Below are 16233 nucleotides of genomic sequence, written 5' to 3' on the forward strand. Positions count from 1 at the left end.
AGATATCCTCACTTTCATGTCAATGTCAGCATTATTCACATTAGCCAAGAGATGGAAGTAATTTTAATGTCCATCGATGGATGAATAAAGAAAATATGATAAACACAGACGCACACACACACACGACATGAGTTTGACTATTATAGATTCCACATGTGAGATCAACAGACTATTTGTCTTTCTGTATTTGTTTATTTCACTTGGCATAATGTCTTCCAGGTTTATCTGTGTTGCAAATGGCAGAATTTCCTTGTTTTTTTAAGGTGAATAATAGTCCTTTGTGTTTGTATGTGGTATATAGACACAGGGTATGTATATATGAGTAGAAGCAGAGGGTAGAATGGTTGTTACAAGGGCCTGGAGAGAAGGGAAAATGGGGACATGTTATTAGTTAGGGGGTGCAAAGTTTTAGTTACGCAAGATGAATAAATTCTGGAGATCTAATGTACAACAATGTGACTATAGTTAATACTGTATTGTATACTTGAAATTTTCTAAGGGGTGGATGTTAAGTGCTCTCGTTATGAAAAAAAAAGAAAGTTAACTATGGGAGGTGATGGATATGTTAATTAATTTGAGTGGTGATTATTTCACATTTTATGTGTATATCAAATCATCAAATTGTACACTTTAAATGTACACAATTTTTTAATTTTAATTTTTTAAGGTTTTTATTAAAATATAGCTAACATACAATATTACATTTGTTTCAGGATACACCATAATTTTCGACATTTACATACCTAAAGAAGTGATCACCATGATAGGTCCAACAACCACCTGACACTTTACCATGCTATCACAATATTATTGACTATATTCCCTATACTGTACATTACATCCCCATGCCTTATTTGTATTATACCTGGAAATTTGAACCTCTTCTTCTCCTTCACCTTCTCCCCCCTTTTTTAATTTCTCAATTACAGTTGACATTCAAAACTGTATTAATTTCAGGTGTACAGCATAGTGGTTAGACATTTTTATAATTTAAGAAGTGATCCCCTGACTAGTACCCACCTGGCACTGTATACAGTTTTTATCATATTATTGCCTATATTCCCTATATTTTACATCCCCGTGACTATTTTGTATCTACCAGTTTTTACTTCTTAATGCCTTCACGCTTTTCCCCTGCTCCCCAACTCCTCTCCCATCTATCACCCTGAGAAATCTAGTACCTATCTGACACCATACGTAGTAATTACAATATTATTGACTATATTTCTTATGCTGTACTTTACATGCCCATGACTACTGTATTAAAATCAATTTGTACTTATTAATCCCTTCCCCTTTTTTACCCACCCTTAATGTCCCTCCCATCTGGCAAACATCAAAATGTTCTCTGTATCTATAAGTTTGTTTCTGTTTTGTTCTTTAGATTTCACATGTAAGTGAAATCACATTGCATCTTTCTTTCTCTATCTGACATACTCCACTCAGCATAATACCCTCCAGGTCCATCCATGCCACTGCAGATGGCAAGAACCCATTCCCTTCCATGGTTGAACAATATTCCATTGTATATATGTACAACCTACTCTTTATCCATTCATCCATTGATGGACACCCAGGCTACCTCCACATCTTGCATCTTGGCCATTGTAAACAATGCTGAAATGACTAGACGGATGCACATGTCCCCTCGAAGTACTGTTTTGGGTTTCTTTGGATAAATAGAAGTGGGATTCCTGGGCCCTTCATTGTTTCTTGTTGCAGCCTTTGTTTTAAAGTCTAGTTTGTCTGGCATAAGTATTGGTATCCCAGCTTTTCTTTTTTCATTTTCATTTTCATGAAATATATTTTTCCCATCCCTTTGCTTTCAGTCTGTGTGTGTCTCTTGATCTGAGGTGAGTCTATTGTAGGTAGCATATGTAAGAGTTTTATTTTCTTATCCATTCAACCACCTTATTTTTATTTTTTATTTTATTTATTTATTTTTTTAGATTTCTTTAGATTTTTTTTTTTATTGGAGAAGGGGAACAGGACCCCACTGGGGAACAGTGTGTACTTCCAGGACCTCTTTTTTTTTTTTTTCCCAAGTCAAGTTGCTGTCTTCTCAATCTTAGTTGTGGAAGGTGCTGTTCAGCTTCAAGTTGTTGTCCTTTCAGTCTTAGTTGTGGAGGGCGCAGCTCAGCTCCAGGTTCAGTTGCCATTGCTAGTTGCAGGGGGCGCAGCCCACCATCCCTTGTGGGAGTCGAACTGGCAACCTTGTGGTTGAGAGGATGCGCTCCAACCAACTGAGCCATTCAGGAGCTCAGCAGCAGCTTAGCTCAAGGTGCCATGTTCAATCTTAGTTGCAGGGGGTGCTGCCCACCATCCCTTGCGGGGCTCGAGGAATTGAACTGGCAACCTTGTGGTTGAGAGCCCACGCTCCAACCAACTGAGCCATCTGGGGCGCAGCTCAGCTCAAGGTGCCATGTTCAATCTTAGTTGCAGGGGGCGGAGCCCACCATCCCCTGCGGGGCTCAAGGAATTGAACCGGCAACCTTGTGGCTGAGAGCTCACTGGCCCATGTGGGAATCAAACCGGCAGCCTTTGGAGTTAGGAGCACGGAGCTCCAACTGCCTGAGCCACCGGGTCTCAGCCACCTTATTTTTAATTGGAGCATTTAATGCATTTACATTGAAAGTAATTATTGATAAATATGTAGTTATTGTAATTTTATTACTCATTTTTTAATCTTTTTTGTGTGTGTGTCTTAAAGAAGTCCCTCTAAGATACCTTGTAATACTGGTTTGGTGGTGAAGAACTCCTTTAACTTTTTCTTGTCTGGGAAGCTCTTTATCTGTCCTTCAATTCTAAATGATAGCTTTGCTGGGTAGGGTAATCTTGGTTGTAGCTCCTTTCTTTCAGCTCAGCTCAAGGTGCCGTGGTCAATCTTTAGTTGCAGGGGGCGGAGCCCACCATCCCTTGCGGGGCTCGAGGTATTGAACTGGCAACCTTGCGGTTGAGAGGGCGCGCTCCAACCAACTGAGCCATACGGGAGCTCAGCAGCAGCTCAACACTTTGAATATTTCCTGCCAGTCCCTTCTGGTGTGCAAAGCTTGTTGAGGAATCAGCTGACAACCTTATGGGAGCTCCTTTTAGGTAACTAACTGCTTTTCTCTTGCTGCTTTTAAGATTCTCTCTTTGTTAGCTCAGCTCAAGGTGCCATGTTCAATCTTAGTTGCAGGGGTCGCTGCCCACCATCCCCTGCGGGACTTGAGGAATTGAACTGGCAACCTTGTGGTTGAGAGGATGCGCTCCAACCAACTGAGCCATCTGGGAGGCAGCTCAGCTCAAGGTGCCATGTTCAATCTTAGTTGCAGGGGTCGCTGCCCACCATCCCCTGCGGGACTTGAGGAATTGAACTGGCAACCTTGTGGTTGTGGCATTTTAATTATGATGTGTCTTCGTGTGGGCCTCAGGCTAGGGAAGTTTTCTACTATTTCTTCAAATAGGATTTCAATTCCTTGCTTTCTCTCTTCTTTTTCTGGTACCTCTATGATGTAAGTGTTGGTACACTTGATCAAAGGCCCCTAAAACTATCCTCATTTTTTAAATTCTTTTTTTTTTTCATTTTCTTTTTTTTGCTGTTCTGATTGGGTGTGTTCTGCTACCTTATCTTCCAAGTCACTGATTTGATCCTCTGTTTCCTCTAATGTACTGTTGATTCCCCCTAATGTATTCTTCTTTTCAGTTACTGTATTCTTTATTTTTGACTGGTTCTTTTTATGTTTTCTGTCTCAGTTTTTATGTTTTCTATTTCTTTGTCAAAGTTCTCACTGAGATCATTGAGCATCCTTATAACCAGTGTTTTGAATTCTGTGTCTATAGATTCCTTGTCTCCATTTTGTTTAATTCTTTTTCTGGAGCTTTGTTCTGTTTCTTCATTTGGGATGTGTTTCTTTGTCTTCCCATTTGGCTGCCTCCCTGTGTTTGTTTCTATATTTTAGGTAGGACTGCTATGTCTGCTGGTCTTTGTAGAGTGACCTTATGTAGTAGGTGTCCTGTGGGACTCAATGGCACAGTCTCCCTGGTCACCAGAGCTGGGTGCTCCAGGTGTGTCCCATGTGTGGGTTGTGTGTGCCCTCCTGTTGCAGTTGAATCTTGGTTGCTGTTTGCACATCAGTGGGAGGAATTGACCCTCAAGCTGATTGGTTGTGAGGACTGGCTGTGTCTACAATGGAGGAGCTGTTGTGTAAGGCTGATCCTACCAGGTTCACTCTAGCGGGGCTCTGGTGTCTGCCTAGTTTGCCCTTTGGGTATGTCCTCCTTGGAGGTGACTGGATCCAAATCTGGTCACCAGGTGTGTCAGCCCTGGGACCTCCTGGGAGGGAAACTGTAGCAGGACAAGTTCAGCTGTAGCTTGTGCCCTGCCTGGGGCCACCTGGCATGAGCCATAAAGCAGTCCACAGATGGCTGCCACCTGCACTGGGCTTGAAGGTGACTTGAGAGGCCAAGCCATGAACTGAGGCTGGCTTTGCTAGTGCCAGGCTTAGGGCTGCTCAAACAGAGATACAGGACATGCCAAAGCCAGATGCTGCTGCTTTGGGTTTTGTGAACCTTTGAGAGATTTTAGGAAAGTCCAGTGCATGACCCAAGACAGACCATTTGTATGGAAAAGCCACTGGGAGCAGCTTGGGAGTGCCCAAAAGTTAGAGTGGGCAGGGACTCAGGGAATTAGCAGGGTGGGATGAAGGAATGGTGTTAGGTAGGTTGATGGAGACCCTGATATGGTGGCAGCCCGTGTCTGCATGCTGGGACAGGGGAAGACTCAATAAAGAAACAGTGGCTCCGCCAGCTCTTCCCCCTGGAAAAAATCTGTGCCTCCAACCCTCGTCCTGAAATGAGACAATTCAGTTCCTCCCTATATGTCCCTGGCACCTTTTGAGCTTCTGCCCCAGCACTGGAGCTCAGAGTAAGTAAGTCCATCAGAAGTAAGTCCATGCATGGGCATTTTTAAGAGGAACATCTGGGACTCCAGCCACCCTTGTCTCACTCAGCCACAGTCTCTGCTGGTTTTCATAGCCAGAAGTCATGGAGACTTCTCTCCCCAGCACTGGAACCCTCAACTGGGGAGCCTGGCATGGGGCTGGGGACCCCTCAATTCTCTGGGGGGGACTTCCCCAGCTAAGGTATCCCTCCCAATTTTTAATGGTCACATATGGGTGTGGGACCAGCCCATTCCACATCTCAGCCCCTCCTACTAGTCTCAAGATAGCTTCTTCTGTATGTGTTTAGTTGTAGGGCTTCAGTTCAGCTAGATTTCAAGTGATTCTCAATACTGGTTGTTCTGTAGTTTAGTTGTAATTTTGATGTGGTCATGAGAAGAGGTAAGCACAGCATTTTCCTATTCCACCATCTTGACTAGAAATCTCAATGTATACAATTTAAAATTGTCAATTATATCTCAGTAAAACTGGGGAGATAAAAGATTGAATTATGGGTTTTTTGTGGCCAAATTCCTGAATAATTCTTATTGAGAATCTGAAGAGAAATTAGCTGACTATCTACCCTGTTTCCCAAAAATAAGATCTAGTTGGGCAATCAGTTCTAATACGTCTTTTGGAAAAAAATTAATGTAAGATCCAGTATTATATTATAATATATATTATGTAAGACTGGGTTTATAGTAAAATAAGACTGAGTCTTATATTAATTTTTGCTCCAAAATATGCATTAGAGCTGATTGTCTGGCTAGCTCTTATTTTTGGGAAACACGGTCGCAATTTAGAGGTATATACCACCAGAAAGTTCTTAAAATTAGCTGTGATAAATATATTATTGCTACTTTCTTAATAAATTAAACAAGTTTCTTGTAGTGTATCTTTCTGTAGAATTACTACCTTAAAGAGAGAATGTTAAATTGACTTGTATTTTAAGTGACACATAAAATCTAACTCACAAAGAATGATTCAGTTTTTAGATTAGTTTAGTAATGTTAGCTGTGATTAGAATTTTAATTAAAGTTAAATGCTAATTACCACATCCTTTTACCATTAATTGCTACTGCTTTTGACTATGACATAACAGTAATTGTTGAATAATTGAATAATGACCCTATTTTTAAGTTTGGCCAAATGAGAAAAATATCCTCATTCTTCATATTAACATCAGTTGGATTGCCTTTGAGTAGGTCTTGAAGTTAAGTAGGTATATTTTGTTTGTTCTAAGGTAAGTAATAGTATTCTTTGATATAAGCAACCACAACCAACTCTTAAGCGTGAAGGGAATTTGTTAGATTGATAACTCATGGAATGGATAGAAAGATTAGAAAAGTTGGCCTGGAAAGAGGTAGGCTGAGCTACTTCAGAGGGTTCAGAAGTAGGAACTTTAGGAATGTCACTCTGCTGGTATATTTTGATCAGGACTCCACTGTTAGAATGAATAAACGGTTTTGTCTATCACTTGAGATAGACTAGTCAGGATTCAAAATTCAGGGATAGGGTTTTTAACCTATCTTAATTCACTTGACTGTCCTCTAGTATACTGGAATGGTGAAAGAAAGGGCCTTATACAAGAATTCTCAAGGAACTTCCCTTTTTCACAGTGGTAGGTCAAGAGCCAGGATTTACTGTCTCCACATTCTTCACTAAAGATGGAAAACAGATGTGGCATGGATGAAAACTATGCTTATTCAACACACTGAAATCTCTTCTGTTAAAGAGGACCAGGCAGCTTCCCAGAAAAAACAATATCATTAGGATTTCTAAGCACAAAAGTCTAAAGACAGTGCCTTAATTTGTCATTAGGCAAAAATTCTCTATGGACAGAGGGTGTAAAATCTTTTTTGAAATTTCAGTTCCTGTTTCCATTTTATGTGGTGTAAAACTTTTTACTTTCCAGAAAGACTATATTCTAAATTGGAGGTTCAGTTAGTTATCATTAACCAAATTCTACCAATGTCATTTCCTCAAAGATGCATATCTGTCTTTCTTGCATTGTGCTCTGTATATTTCCTATAAATCGGTTATGACATTGGAATTGACTTTTCTAGTGACATTCACTAGTGACCCTAGAGAGAGGGGATATGTGAAAGAGAAAAATCTAAGAGAACCTAGTATAATGGTAGTTTATTATAATAGAATCTCTGGCCAGTAATCCCCATTTCTGCTTTACATGATTTTTCTGTTGCTCTTAAAATTTTTCTTATCTTTACTGTTTTCATAAAAAGCGATGTTAAAGTATCTTAATAATCCATGTAAAATTTTTAATTCCTTTTCCAGTGAAATGAAATTGTTGGACCTATGCAAAAAGACTGTCTTAATGAGATACATTCTTACTGACTTCTGCCTGTTTCACTTGTATCCCATTCTGAGAGATGAGCTAATGTTTACATCAGATAAGATTTTTTGTGGACATAGTGGAGCAAATAGTTTTAAATGCACACAGATACGCTGTAAAATCAGAAATATCTGTATGTAGCATGTTAGAGATATATTAAATGGGGTTATTCCGTTAGAATCATGTTAACAGCCAGAGCTGTTGTGCAGGCTGACTAGTGCGGAATTGGCTCGCCAGCACACCCCTGACTGCCACCCCACAACAGGACTATTACCTCTGAAAGTTAAAGGCAGGCACGTATTACTTCCTGCTTTTGAGCTGATGGCTCAGAACCTTGGTTCTTTAAAGTCGTCATAGACTCCTGTTGGAGAGTGCAGGTAGCCGGTGTGGTAATTTAAAGTCTTTTTAGAGGTAGAATAAGACTTTTGCAAACAGAATTATGCTTTTAAATTATCTTAAACTGTTGCCGAACTCAAGGGGTTCATTTTGCCTGCACACATCAAAGCTAGTAGAGACATGAACAGGAGTTTGTAACAAAGAAAGTAGAGGTTTATCTAAGGAGATGGCATCAAACCCTGAGACACGTGAGCTGGTGCTCAAGGACCTGGCTCCCTGATGGCGTGTAGGTTACAGATTATACAGAGCAAAATCACAGGACACTGCGGGTCATGTTGGGAGCTGATTGGTCGGAGGTGAAGTAAGGGAAATGAATCATTTCCTCAGGTCTTGACAGTTCTGAGGTCTTTTCCGCAGTTGTCTGTCGAGTCTCATGGGGAAGTGACCAGGGGATTGTTCCACCTTAGGGCTCAGGAGCTGAAACATAACTGAAGTCAAGATGGTCTCTTTAGCCAGACGTTCGGACCATGTGACAATTAGTCAGGTCCGGGCATCATTTTGTGTCAATGATCAGTTGGTTTGTGAAGTAGAAATTTTGGCAAAAAACTAGTTCTTCTGCAATTTCTTATTAACAAGTAAGAATTCTACAAAAATGAAAGGAAACCATGAGTTGTTATAATGGCTTTATTCTGTAGTTGAAATCTTTCTGGTGGATTATATTGTTCAATGCAGTTGTCACTGTCTTAATTATTTTCATGAAAATTTATTGTTACTTCAAAAACAATTATGAGAACCTCATGGATTTTTTATTTTATGTTTTTCTGCATTAGTTTTAATTCATTTAAAGTTTTTTGTTTGTTTACTGAGTTAAATTACTTGAATAGATTGGTGAATTTTTAAGCTAGAAAATCACACGTGGAATCTTTACTTCCTTCATATTTTAACTGGCATCTGATAAGCTGTAACTTTAACATATCACCATTGTTTTTTAGTTAAGATGTAAAATGCAGCTTGAGTCCTTTAGTCCTTTATTAATATCTCTGTGGAAAAGAGAGGAGGTCTGAATTTCACAAGATATTTGTTGTAGCCAGCAGAGAAAGAGTGAAAAACACATATTGCAGGAAACAGAACTGTCAAAGCCCCAACTACCTTTCCTGTAATTTTGTTCACAGTTTGTTAACATAACCATTTAAAAAAGATGAATTGGGGGGCCTGAATTGATACCCTTAGGTTCCTCTGCCATTGCAGAACAATGAAGACCAAAGCACTCACCATCTTAATATTCACAGGACTGTGCTAAAGAATAATGATTTAAGATCAAGACAAGAGTTAACTGCCCACCTCACCAACCAGTGGCCTTCCCCAGGAGCTCTGGATGTCCATGCTGTTGCCTTGGATACGTTGCTTTACCGAAAACACAATAAACAGTGGTATGAGTAAGTGTAATACTTTTTTTTCCAACTAATTACAAAATTTAGTTGTACCAAAACATATGGCTATCCACTTTGGTTTCTCAGTTATGCTTCTTACTGAATTGAATTTGTTGTTAGCTTAGAGCAAAAGGATTTAAGACTACTTGGGCTTGGTAAGGTTAGATTAAGGCAGTGAAGTGCTAATGTTTGGAAGCCAAAGCACCCTGGGGAAGTAAAATATCTGAGAAATTGTTACGCATCGTTGTACCAGTTACCTCCTTCTCCTTCATTTAAAGTTCAGCCAGTCCTTCAGTTAAGGCTGTGAATTCCTATTAAACAGGAGCCATCTGTTTTTTAATTCTAACTTTAGTGTTTGTATTAGCCATAGGATTAATTTTCCTGCTACTTAGAAAACACAAAATTCCATCTCATGATAGGACGATATTTATATGTTATTGGTGGGTGTGAAAGAGTGTTGTTTATTTTCAATAAATCTAATTTTTGGAGGCCGCAGAAGATATAATCATTCCACCTATGGGTCACAAGACCCCTTTTCTATTTCTTGATCCCTTTGTTCAGGACTGTCATTTACTCACAGTTTCCCCATTTTGAGAGAGCTGCAGAATCTTAGGCTGTCTTCTTTTAGGTAATCTTCATTTTGGAACTTGTAAATTTTATTACCGTCTTTTGACTTTTAGGCACTTTCCAATCTTGATAATTTTTTTTTCAATATCTTTATTTTCCTGTCTTCAGCTAATTTTCTGATTGTTTTTCCTGCTCTCCCTCCGTTCTCTTCTATTCTTTCCCCTTCCTTCTCTCCTTTGTTTCCCTTTTCCCTTCTTCCTCTTATTCCCTCTCTTTCCTTTTTCCTTCTCTCTTTTTCTTTCTCTGATCTTTTAGAGCCCTTGTTCTTAAATTTCGCTAGCAAAGCAACACACTTCTGTCTGTGCTTCTTAGAGTGACTATCACTAGGTAACTAGTAGCCATACATTTTTACAAGAAACGTTTTAGCACAGACAAAATGTTCACCTGTTTTACTCTGGAATTCTGTTTTTTTCATTTATCAACGCTAGAATTCAAAATAAATGTAACTTTTTGTTAAAATTTTTCCTAGGGGCTTAAATACTTTTTTTTTTTCATTGATTGCTAGAGATAAGCAGGGAAATGTGAGCAGATTATTTACAGAATAAATCAGTAGAACTTAGGTGTCACCTTTAACTCAGTTGGTTAGAGCATGGTGCTAATAACACCAAGGTTGCCAGTTCTATCCCCGCATGGGCCACTGTGAGCTGTGCCCTCCTTAAAAATAAATAAATTAAATTAAAAAAATAAATAAATCAGTACAACTCTTCTTCAGTATCTAGTAACCATGCTGCTTCAAGGTGTTAACTGAGTCATGGATTGGGACTAATCCATGAAAAAAGTTCTCTTTTATACCCTTATGAAAGTTATGAATAACTAGAATGTATCTTATTATGCTGGTATGTAATTTTATCTTTCAGTAGCATATTTAATTAATGGAAGACTTTAATGGAAGAATATGAGTTTGTATTTCTACCTAATGACTGAAAAACTAAATGTATGGCGATACTTGGTACACTTATCTTGTCTATATATAACATATGAGATGCTCCTGCTTTTTTAACTGCAAAAATATTAGCATTTTAAGCCTGACTAGTTAAAAGACTTATAACTATGCCTTTTTATTGCAGTATCTACATTGTCACTTTAGATAGTGGGAGGTTAAATATTTTAGCCAAAAGACATGTACCCCTGCCTGCCTGTAGAGTTAGCTATTGAGGAACGAACGGATGGGGAGTCTAAGTGGATGATTTACTTGTAGCTTGTCTTTGCATGTAACAATAGTGACTGGATTTTACAAAGTGTTACAGTGGCAACAAATATAACTGAAGTCTGACAAAAGAAAGCAGTGAAACTGCCTGTTCATAAAGTGTGCATCCAGACTTTATACTCCTTGACACAGTTACTCTATTAGTTTAAGAAGGGACACCCTTTCCTTCCCAGCATCATCCCTTAATTTGACCTGACCTTAGTTGTTGATATTCCTTTTAGATGGTCCTATTGCCAAACTAATGTCCTTGAGCAAAAGTATGCAGCTAGAGTGTAGTAGTGTGATCACTGGACCTAGAGTTAAGTCAGGACTTAAAAGGAATCTCTGCTACTTACTTGCTGTGTAATACTAACACTTCCTCTTACCTTTTGTTTCTGCACATGCAATACTGTGGGTAATGCCTATTTAAAAAGAATTATAAGGGTCATATGGGGTAATAAATTGCCTGGCACTTAATAGATTCACAGTAAATATTTATTTATACTATAATCTTTTTGTTTGTATTCTCACATAACCTCGTATCTTTCATGTTTGGAGAATATACACTCACCCAACATCCCAAACTGTACTTTCTTAGAGAACTTGTAAAACTATGCAAAATTAAAATGACCAGCCAATCCCCAATTGTTCTGAATAAGTAATTCCAACTTTTTCATGTAAAAATGGAGGTTTTGGATTTTTAGAATAGAGTAGTGCTCTATAAATCATGTTAGCAACAAGTCATGTCTTTTCATCAGTCTTTTGTACTCTTCAAATTCATAATATAAACCAAAGCCCTTAAACTAACCTGATCGCTAATTCCTCTTAATTTGACCAATATCTTAAATAAGTTCAACAAACATTTATTGAGGAGGTATAAATTATGGAGGAGGTAACCAAAACAACTTTAATAAAGAACATTAGCTTTCTTGATAATTTGGAGAAAGAAGCTGACAATTTCCTGCTAAGAATATGGTTATTATTATAAATAACCATGGATGTCTATAGTTACTTCTTTAGGAGCTTTGTAAATTCATTCTCCCAGTTAGCTTTGAGAAGGAGAGCGTTTGATTTAATGAATTTTGTGAACTTGTTACATTTCTTTTTTTAAAATAATTTTTAAAATTTTCAATTACAGTTGACATTCAGTGTTATATTAGTTTCAGGTGTACAGAATAGTGGACAGACATTTATATAACTTATGAAATGATCTCCCCATTAAGTCTAGTACCCACCTGGCACCATACATAGTCATTGCAATATTATTGACTGTTTCTTACATCCCCGTGACTGTTTTGTTACTGCCAATTTGTACGTCTTAATCCCTTCACCTTTTTAACTCATATCCCCAATCCCCCTTTCATCTAGCAACCATTAAAATGTTCTGTATAGCTATGAGTTTTTTCTGTTTTGTTTGTTTTGTTTTTTAGATTCCATATATAAGTGAAATCATATGGTATGTCTTTCTCTGTCTGACTTATTTAACTTAGCATAATTCCCTCTAGGTCCATCCATGTTGTTGCAAATGGCAAGATTCCTTTCTTTGTATGGCTGAATACTATTCCATTGTATGTATGTACCACATTTTCTTTATCCATTTGTCTGTTTCTTAAAATGACCCATTAGATAACTTGGCTATGTTGTCATCTACTCGTGGAAGGATCCCTTTCACAACTGAAAAGCTTAAAATTATTTCCATTTACTATACTGTTTATAAAACTTTAAAAATATCATTTCCAATTTATTTCTTGATTATTTAGACTTGGCAAGATTAGTTGTGCTGGATTTTATATCTTTTACTGCAGTCATAGGAATATCATGTTAAACATTTTTAAGGAATAGGCTTACTACTGTAAGAACGCAACAATAAGTATATACAGTACATTCCTTTAACACACAGAGAGTAATTACTTTTTGTTTCAAGTAAGTTCTGTTTTAATATGTTTCTTTATATGTAAAGTCTTGGTCACATGAGCTGGTTAGATACTGGTTATATAATTTTGTTAGGTTATTGTCTAACCCACTCATTCCCATCCTAACAGATCAGATTCACTGTCATCATATTTATATTTTCTACATAAGCTTTTTCAGTGTTCCACATTTATCATTGTTTGCCAATTTGGCTATCATTCACAAAATTACTGAGAATTATGAGCTTCTATATGCCCTTCATGATCTGTTAAAGCTAATTTTTCTTAATGACTTCTGAGTGGTAGATATAATCAGTTTAAATGTACTAGTGGTTCTCCTTCCCATGTGTGTCTTTCTAATATTTTTGGAGTAGAACTCCCTAAAGCGCTGAGGCTGCAAAAATCTTTTGCAGTTTGTAAGTTTGACCTGACTCAAATACATCCTTCTCTTTCAGGCTCCTTTGCATCCTTCCATTGATTTTAGTAGATTAAGAGTATATAGATATTCTGTTACAGCAAATGCTTATTTTGTTCCTTAAATATATTTCTATGAAATCAAATCAAGAATAAAAAGAACAGTATATCTGTTTTCAAGTACATTCATGTGCCTCTTTGTGTGCATTCCAAGTATATTTGTTTTTATTTTCTTCTGGGCATCACACTCTCTGCTGTCCAGTAACTACCAGATAATGTAGATTATTATTGACCTCAATATGTATGTTGGGCAAATAAGTGATGTAGGTTATCCATATCCTTACTTCTGATCACTGATACAAAGTGTAAGGTTGTAGAAAAATGTACTACTAAGTGAATTCAGGACTGTGGCTCAGTTTTCTTTTGTCGTTATTTGGTACCAATTCTATATGTTGAAATTTGTATTTGAGTTATTTTAAATGTTTAAATAGTTATATATTGAATGCAGTGGATTTTATTATGTCTCATGCTCAAGACATGCAATTCCTCCAAGTTTAATTTAAATTATATTTAACAATGTAATGACATAAACTATAAACTTTTATGTAGTCATAGTACATGACTTCTACAGTCTTGGGTTCTTATTTTGATCAAGCTATTACTGTTTTAAAAATTCTACCCCGAGAAATAGTAATAGACTGTTAATTGGTTTGATGTGTCTGGTGGGTTACATTTAAATCTTACAGTGTGATGTTAATAAGCCTAGAATTCTAAGATAGGATAAGATAGAAAGACAGAGCTCCCACAGACAGTTAGTTTTACTCCATGACAACAGCATGTTTGTCGGATGGAGTTGCCAGTTGCATTGGAAATCAGGTGAGAATGTGAAAACCCAACCTATTCTTTGTCATTGGTGAAAAGCAGCTGCACTAGACTTTTCCTAGGTGATGGGTCTGTAGTTGTTTTCAGGCAAGAAGATACTGTCTGGTACTGTTCTTAATATCTTATGAATAAGGTGCTTAACTTCGACTTGGAATTTTTATTACTGCTGCAGAACATCATTGTTTACCAAATTCTATTCCTATATTCATTGGCATTTGGTTAAGGAAAGCCTATAAACTCTAGGATTTTCACTAAAGTGACAAGTTAAAGGGTAGAGAGGTCCCCCAAATCACTTTGGATCTGGAGTATGATATTCTAAAAGGAACTTTAGTAGGTCATACAGAATGAGAAAGCTCATTCTGTGTTGCCATCATTAGGGGCTGCTTTTACAAGCTTTCCTCCCACAAGTGGGTGACAGTCCTTGAGATTACTGTAAATGTGTGCTGTGAGACCTTACAATATTCAGTTGAATTCTAAATCTCTTATTCTGGCTATTTTTGTGTGTGTAAATTTCTATACATAATTTTTAAAAATCAGTAACATTAATGAACAAGTTTCCTATGATGAAAAGTTAGTGTCAGAAACTCACCTTAAACCATTCAATTTTAAAAGCAAGCCTTCTACCTATTAGGCACAGAAAAATAATTTGGAAGAGTAGCTTATTTATCATTTCCTTTATTAAATTATTGTGTTCCTGTTTTCCTCTCTAGCTAAGTAAATAAGATTTCAAAGGAAATCAAGTGAAATTTTCAGTGATTTGATTAAATATAGTATAGTTTATATGGTCTATCTCAGCAAGCAAGGCTGTTCTTTAAAAATAGCTTCTAAAAGAAGAAGCCAAATCTTTTCTTCCTATTCCAGAGATGAGATAGTATAGTAGTTAAGGGGACAGAATTAGAGCCAGCCTACCAGGTTCAAATCTAATCTCTTTTTGCCCCAGTTTCCTCTACTATAAAGTAGGGATGGTAATAATTCCATCCTCTTAGGGTAGTTGTGAGGATTAAATAAGTTAATATATATGAAATATATAGACCAGTGCCTAGCATTTTTTAAGAACTATATAAATATTGGGTATCGTTTTTAAATTACATGTTGTATAGCTCATATACATATTATGTATTATAATTATCAGAAGTTTCCTACAATAATAGCTCTTCCTGTTACTTAAAAATAGAATTAAGAACTTCTATAATCTCGACATTTGAAAAGTCATCATGTTATAAAGTGAGAACACTGTTTGCTTTGTAAGCTAGTAGTTATTCCACCACCTCATTCTTCATTTCATTTCTTAGAGGAAAAAAACATGCAGGTACCTATTGTATATTTCCTCCCCACTGAATATACATACATTTGATAAACTTGTATGTCTACTTTTGTGAGTATGAATAGAGAATAGCTATGTAATAAATCATTTAAACTATATATGCTTTCCTATAATATTACAGAATATATTACATTTCTAGGAAATTAGATAGGGTTTGACTACCTTAGGAAATACATGTTAAAAAACCTAAAAAAAATATGTTCATTTCCCTGGATCGTTTATATTTGGAAATAATAATGAATTCTGTGCCCTTACTTGAAATGTCAATTATACCAAAGCTGCATATATCTTTTGAGTTGGTTTTAATGTGACAAAACAAATGAGGACAGTTTAATAATAAATCTTCATTTATTTTCCATTTATAACTGAGTTTTTCCTCTATTATAATTTATTTCTAATTAATTTCCTTAATAGAAAATGGGCTCACAGTTGCAAATAGATGAGGAAAGGAGGTTAATTATCTTGATGGTATATTAACACAAACAGGTATTTTATTACCCAAAACTTTTTAACATTCTAAATTACAGGAATTTATAATAATTTGTTATTGTTATATAATAACCATCTGTACAAATATCAAGACATTGAAGAATTTTGAAGTGCTTAGGAGACAGTAGATCATTATCGTTATATGTTGATTTTGTTTCTGCATTAAGAGTATTCTGTAGATTTTTCTGCTCCTTTGACAACAGGTAATAACCAGAAGTCCCCATTTCTTGACCAACTGGATAATCAAAATTGGTGTAAAGATTTAAATTTGTTTGAAAAATTATTTTCTTTTACATTTTTAGTGAATTAAACAGATAGACCTCCAAAATGGTAGAGGGAAAAGTATTATATAATGGATCATAT

At 36.6% G+C, this 16233-nt stretch overlaps 1 protein-coding gene across 5 annotated transcripts in view; it reads left to right on the top strand.

Moving 5' to 3' along the window:
• RUNDC3B (RUN domain containing 3B) overlaps positions 1–16233 on the top strand; it is a 124700-nt gene that overhangs the window by 99957 nt on the left and 8510 nt on the right. For 3 of the 5 annotated variants that reach the window (XM_074340687.1, XM_074340688.1, XM_074340691.1), the window contains one exon: positions 8898–9044. The exons of the other annotated variants lie outside the window; for them this stretch is intronic. In XM_074340687.1, the coding sequence (XP_074196788.1) occupies positions 8898–9044 (147 nt within the window). The remainder of the gene's footprint in view (positions 1–8897; positions 9045–16233) is intronic. 5 annotated transcript variants of the gene reach the window in all.

The sequence above is a fragment of the Rhinolophus sinicus genome, linkage group LG09, assembly GCF_036562045.2.
Source record: "Rhinolophus sinicus isolate RSC01 linkage group LG09, ASM3656204v1, whole genome shotgun sequence".
NCBI lineage: Eukaryota > Metazoa > Chordata > Mammalia > Chiroptera > Rhinolophidae > Rhinolophus > Rhinolophus sinicus.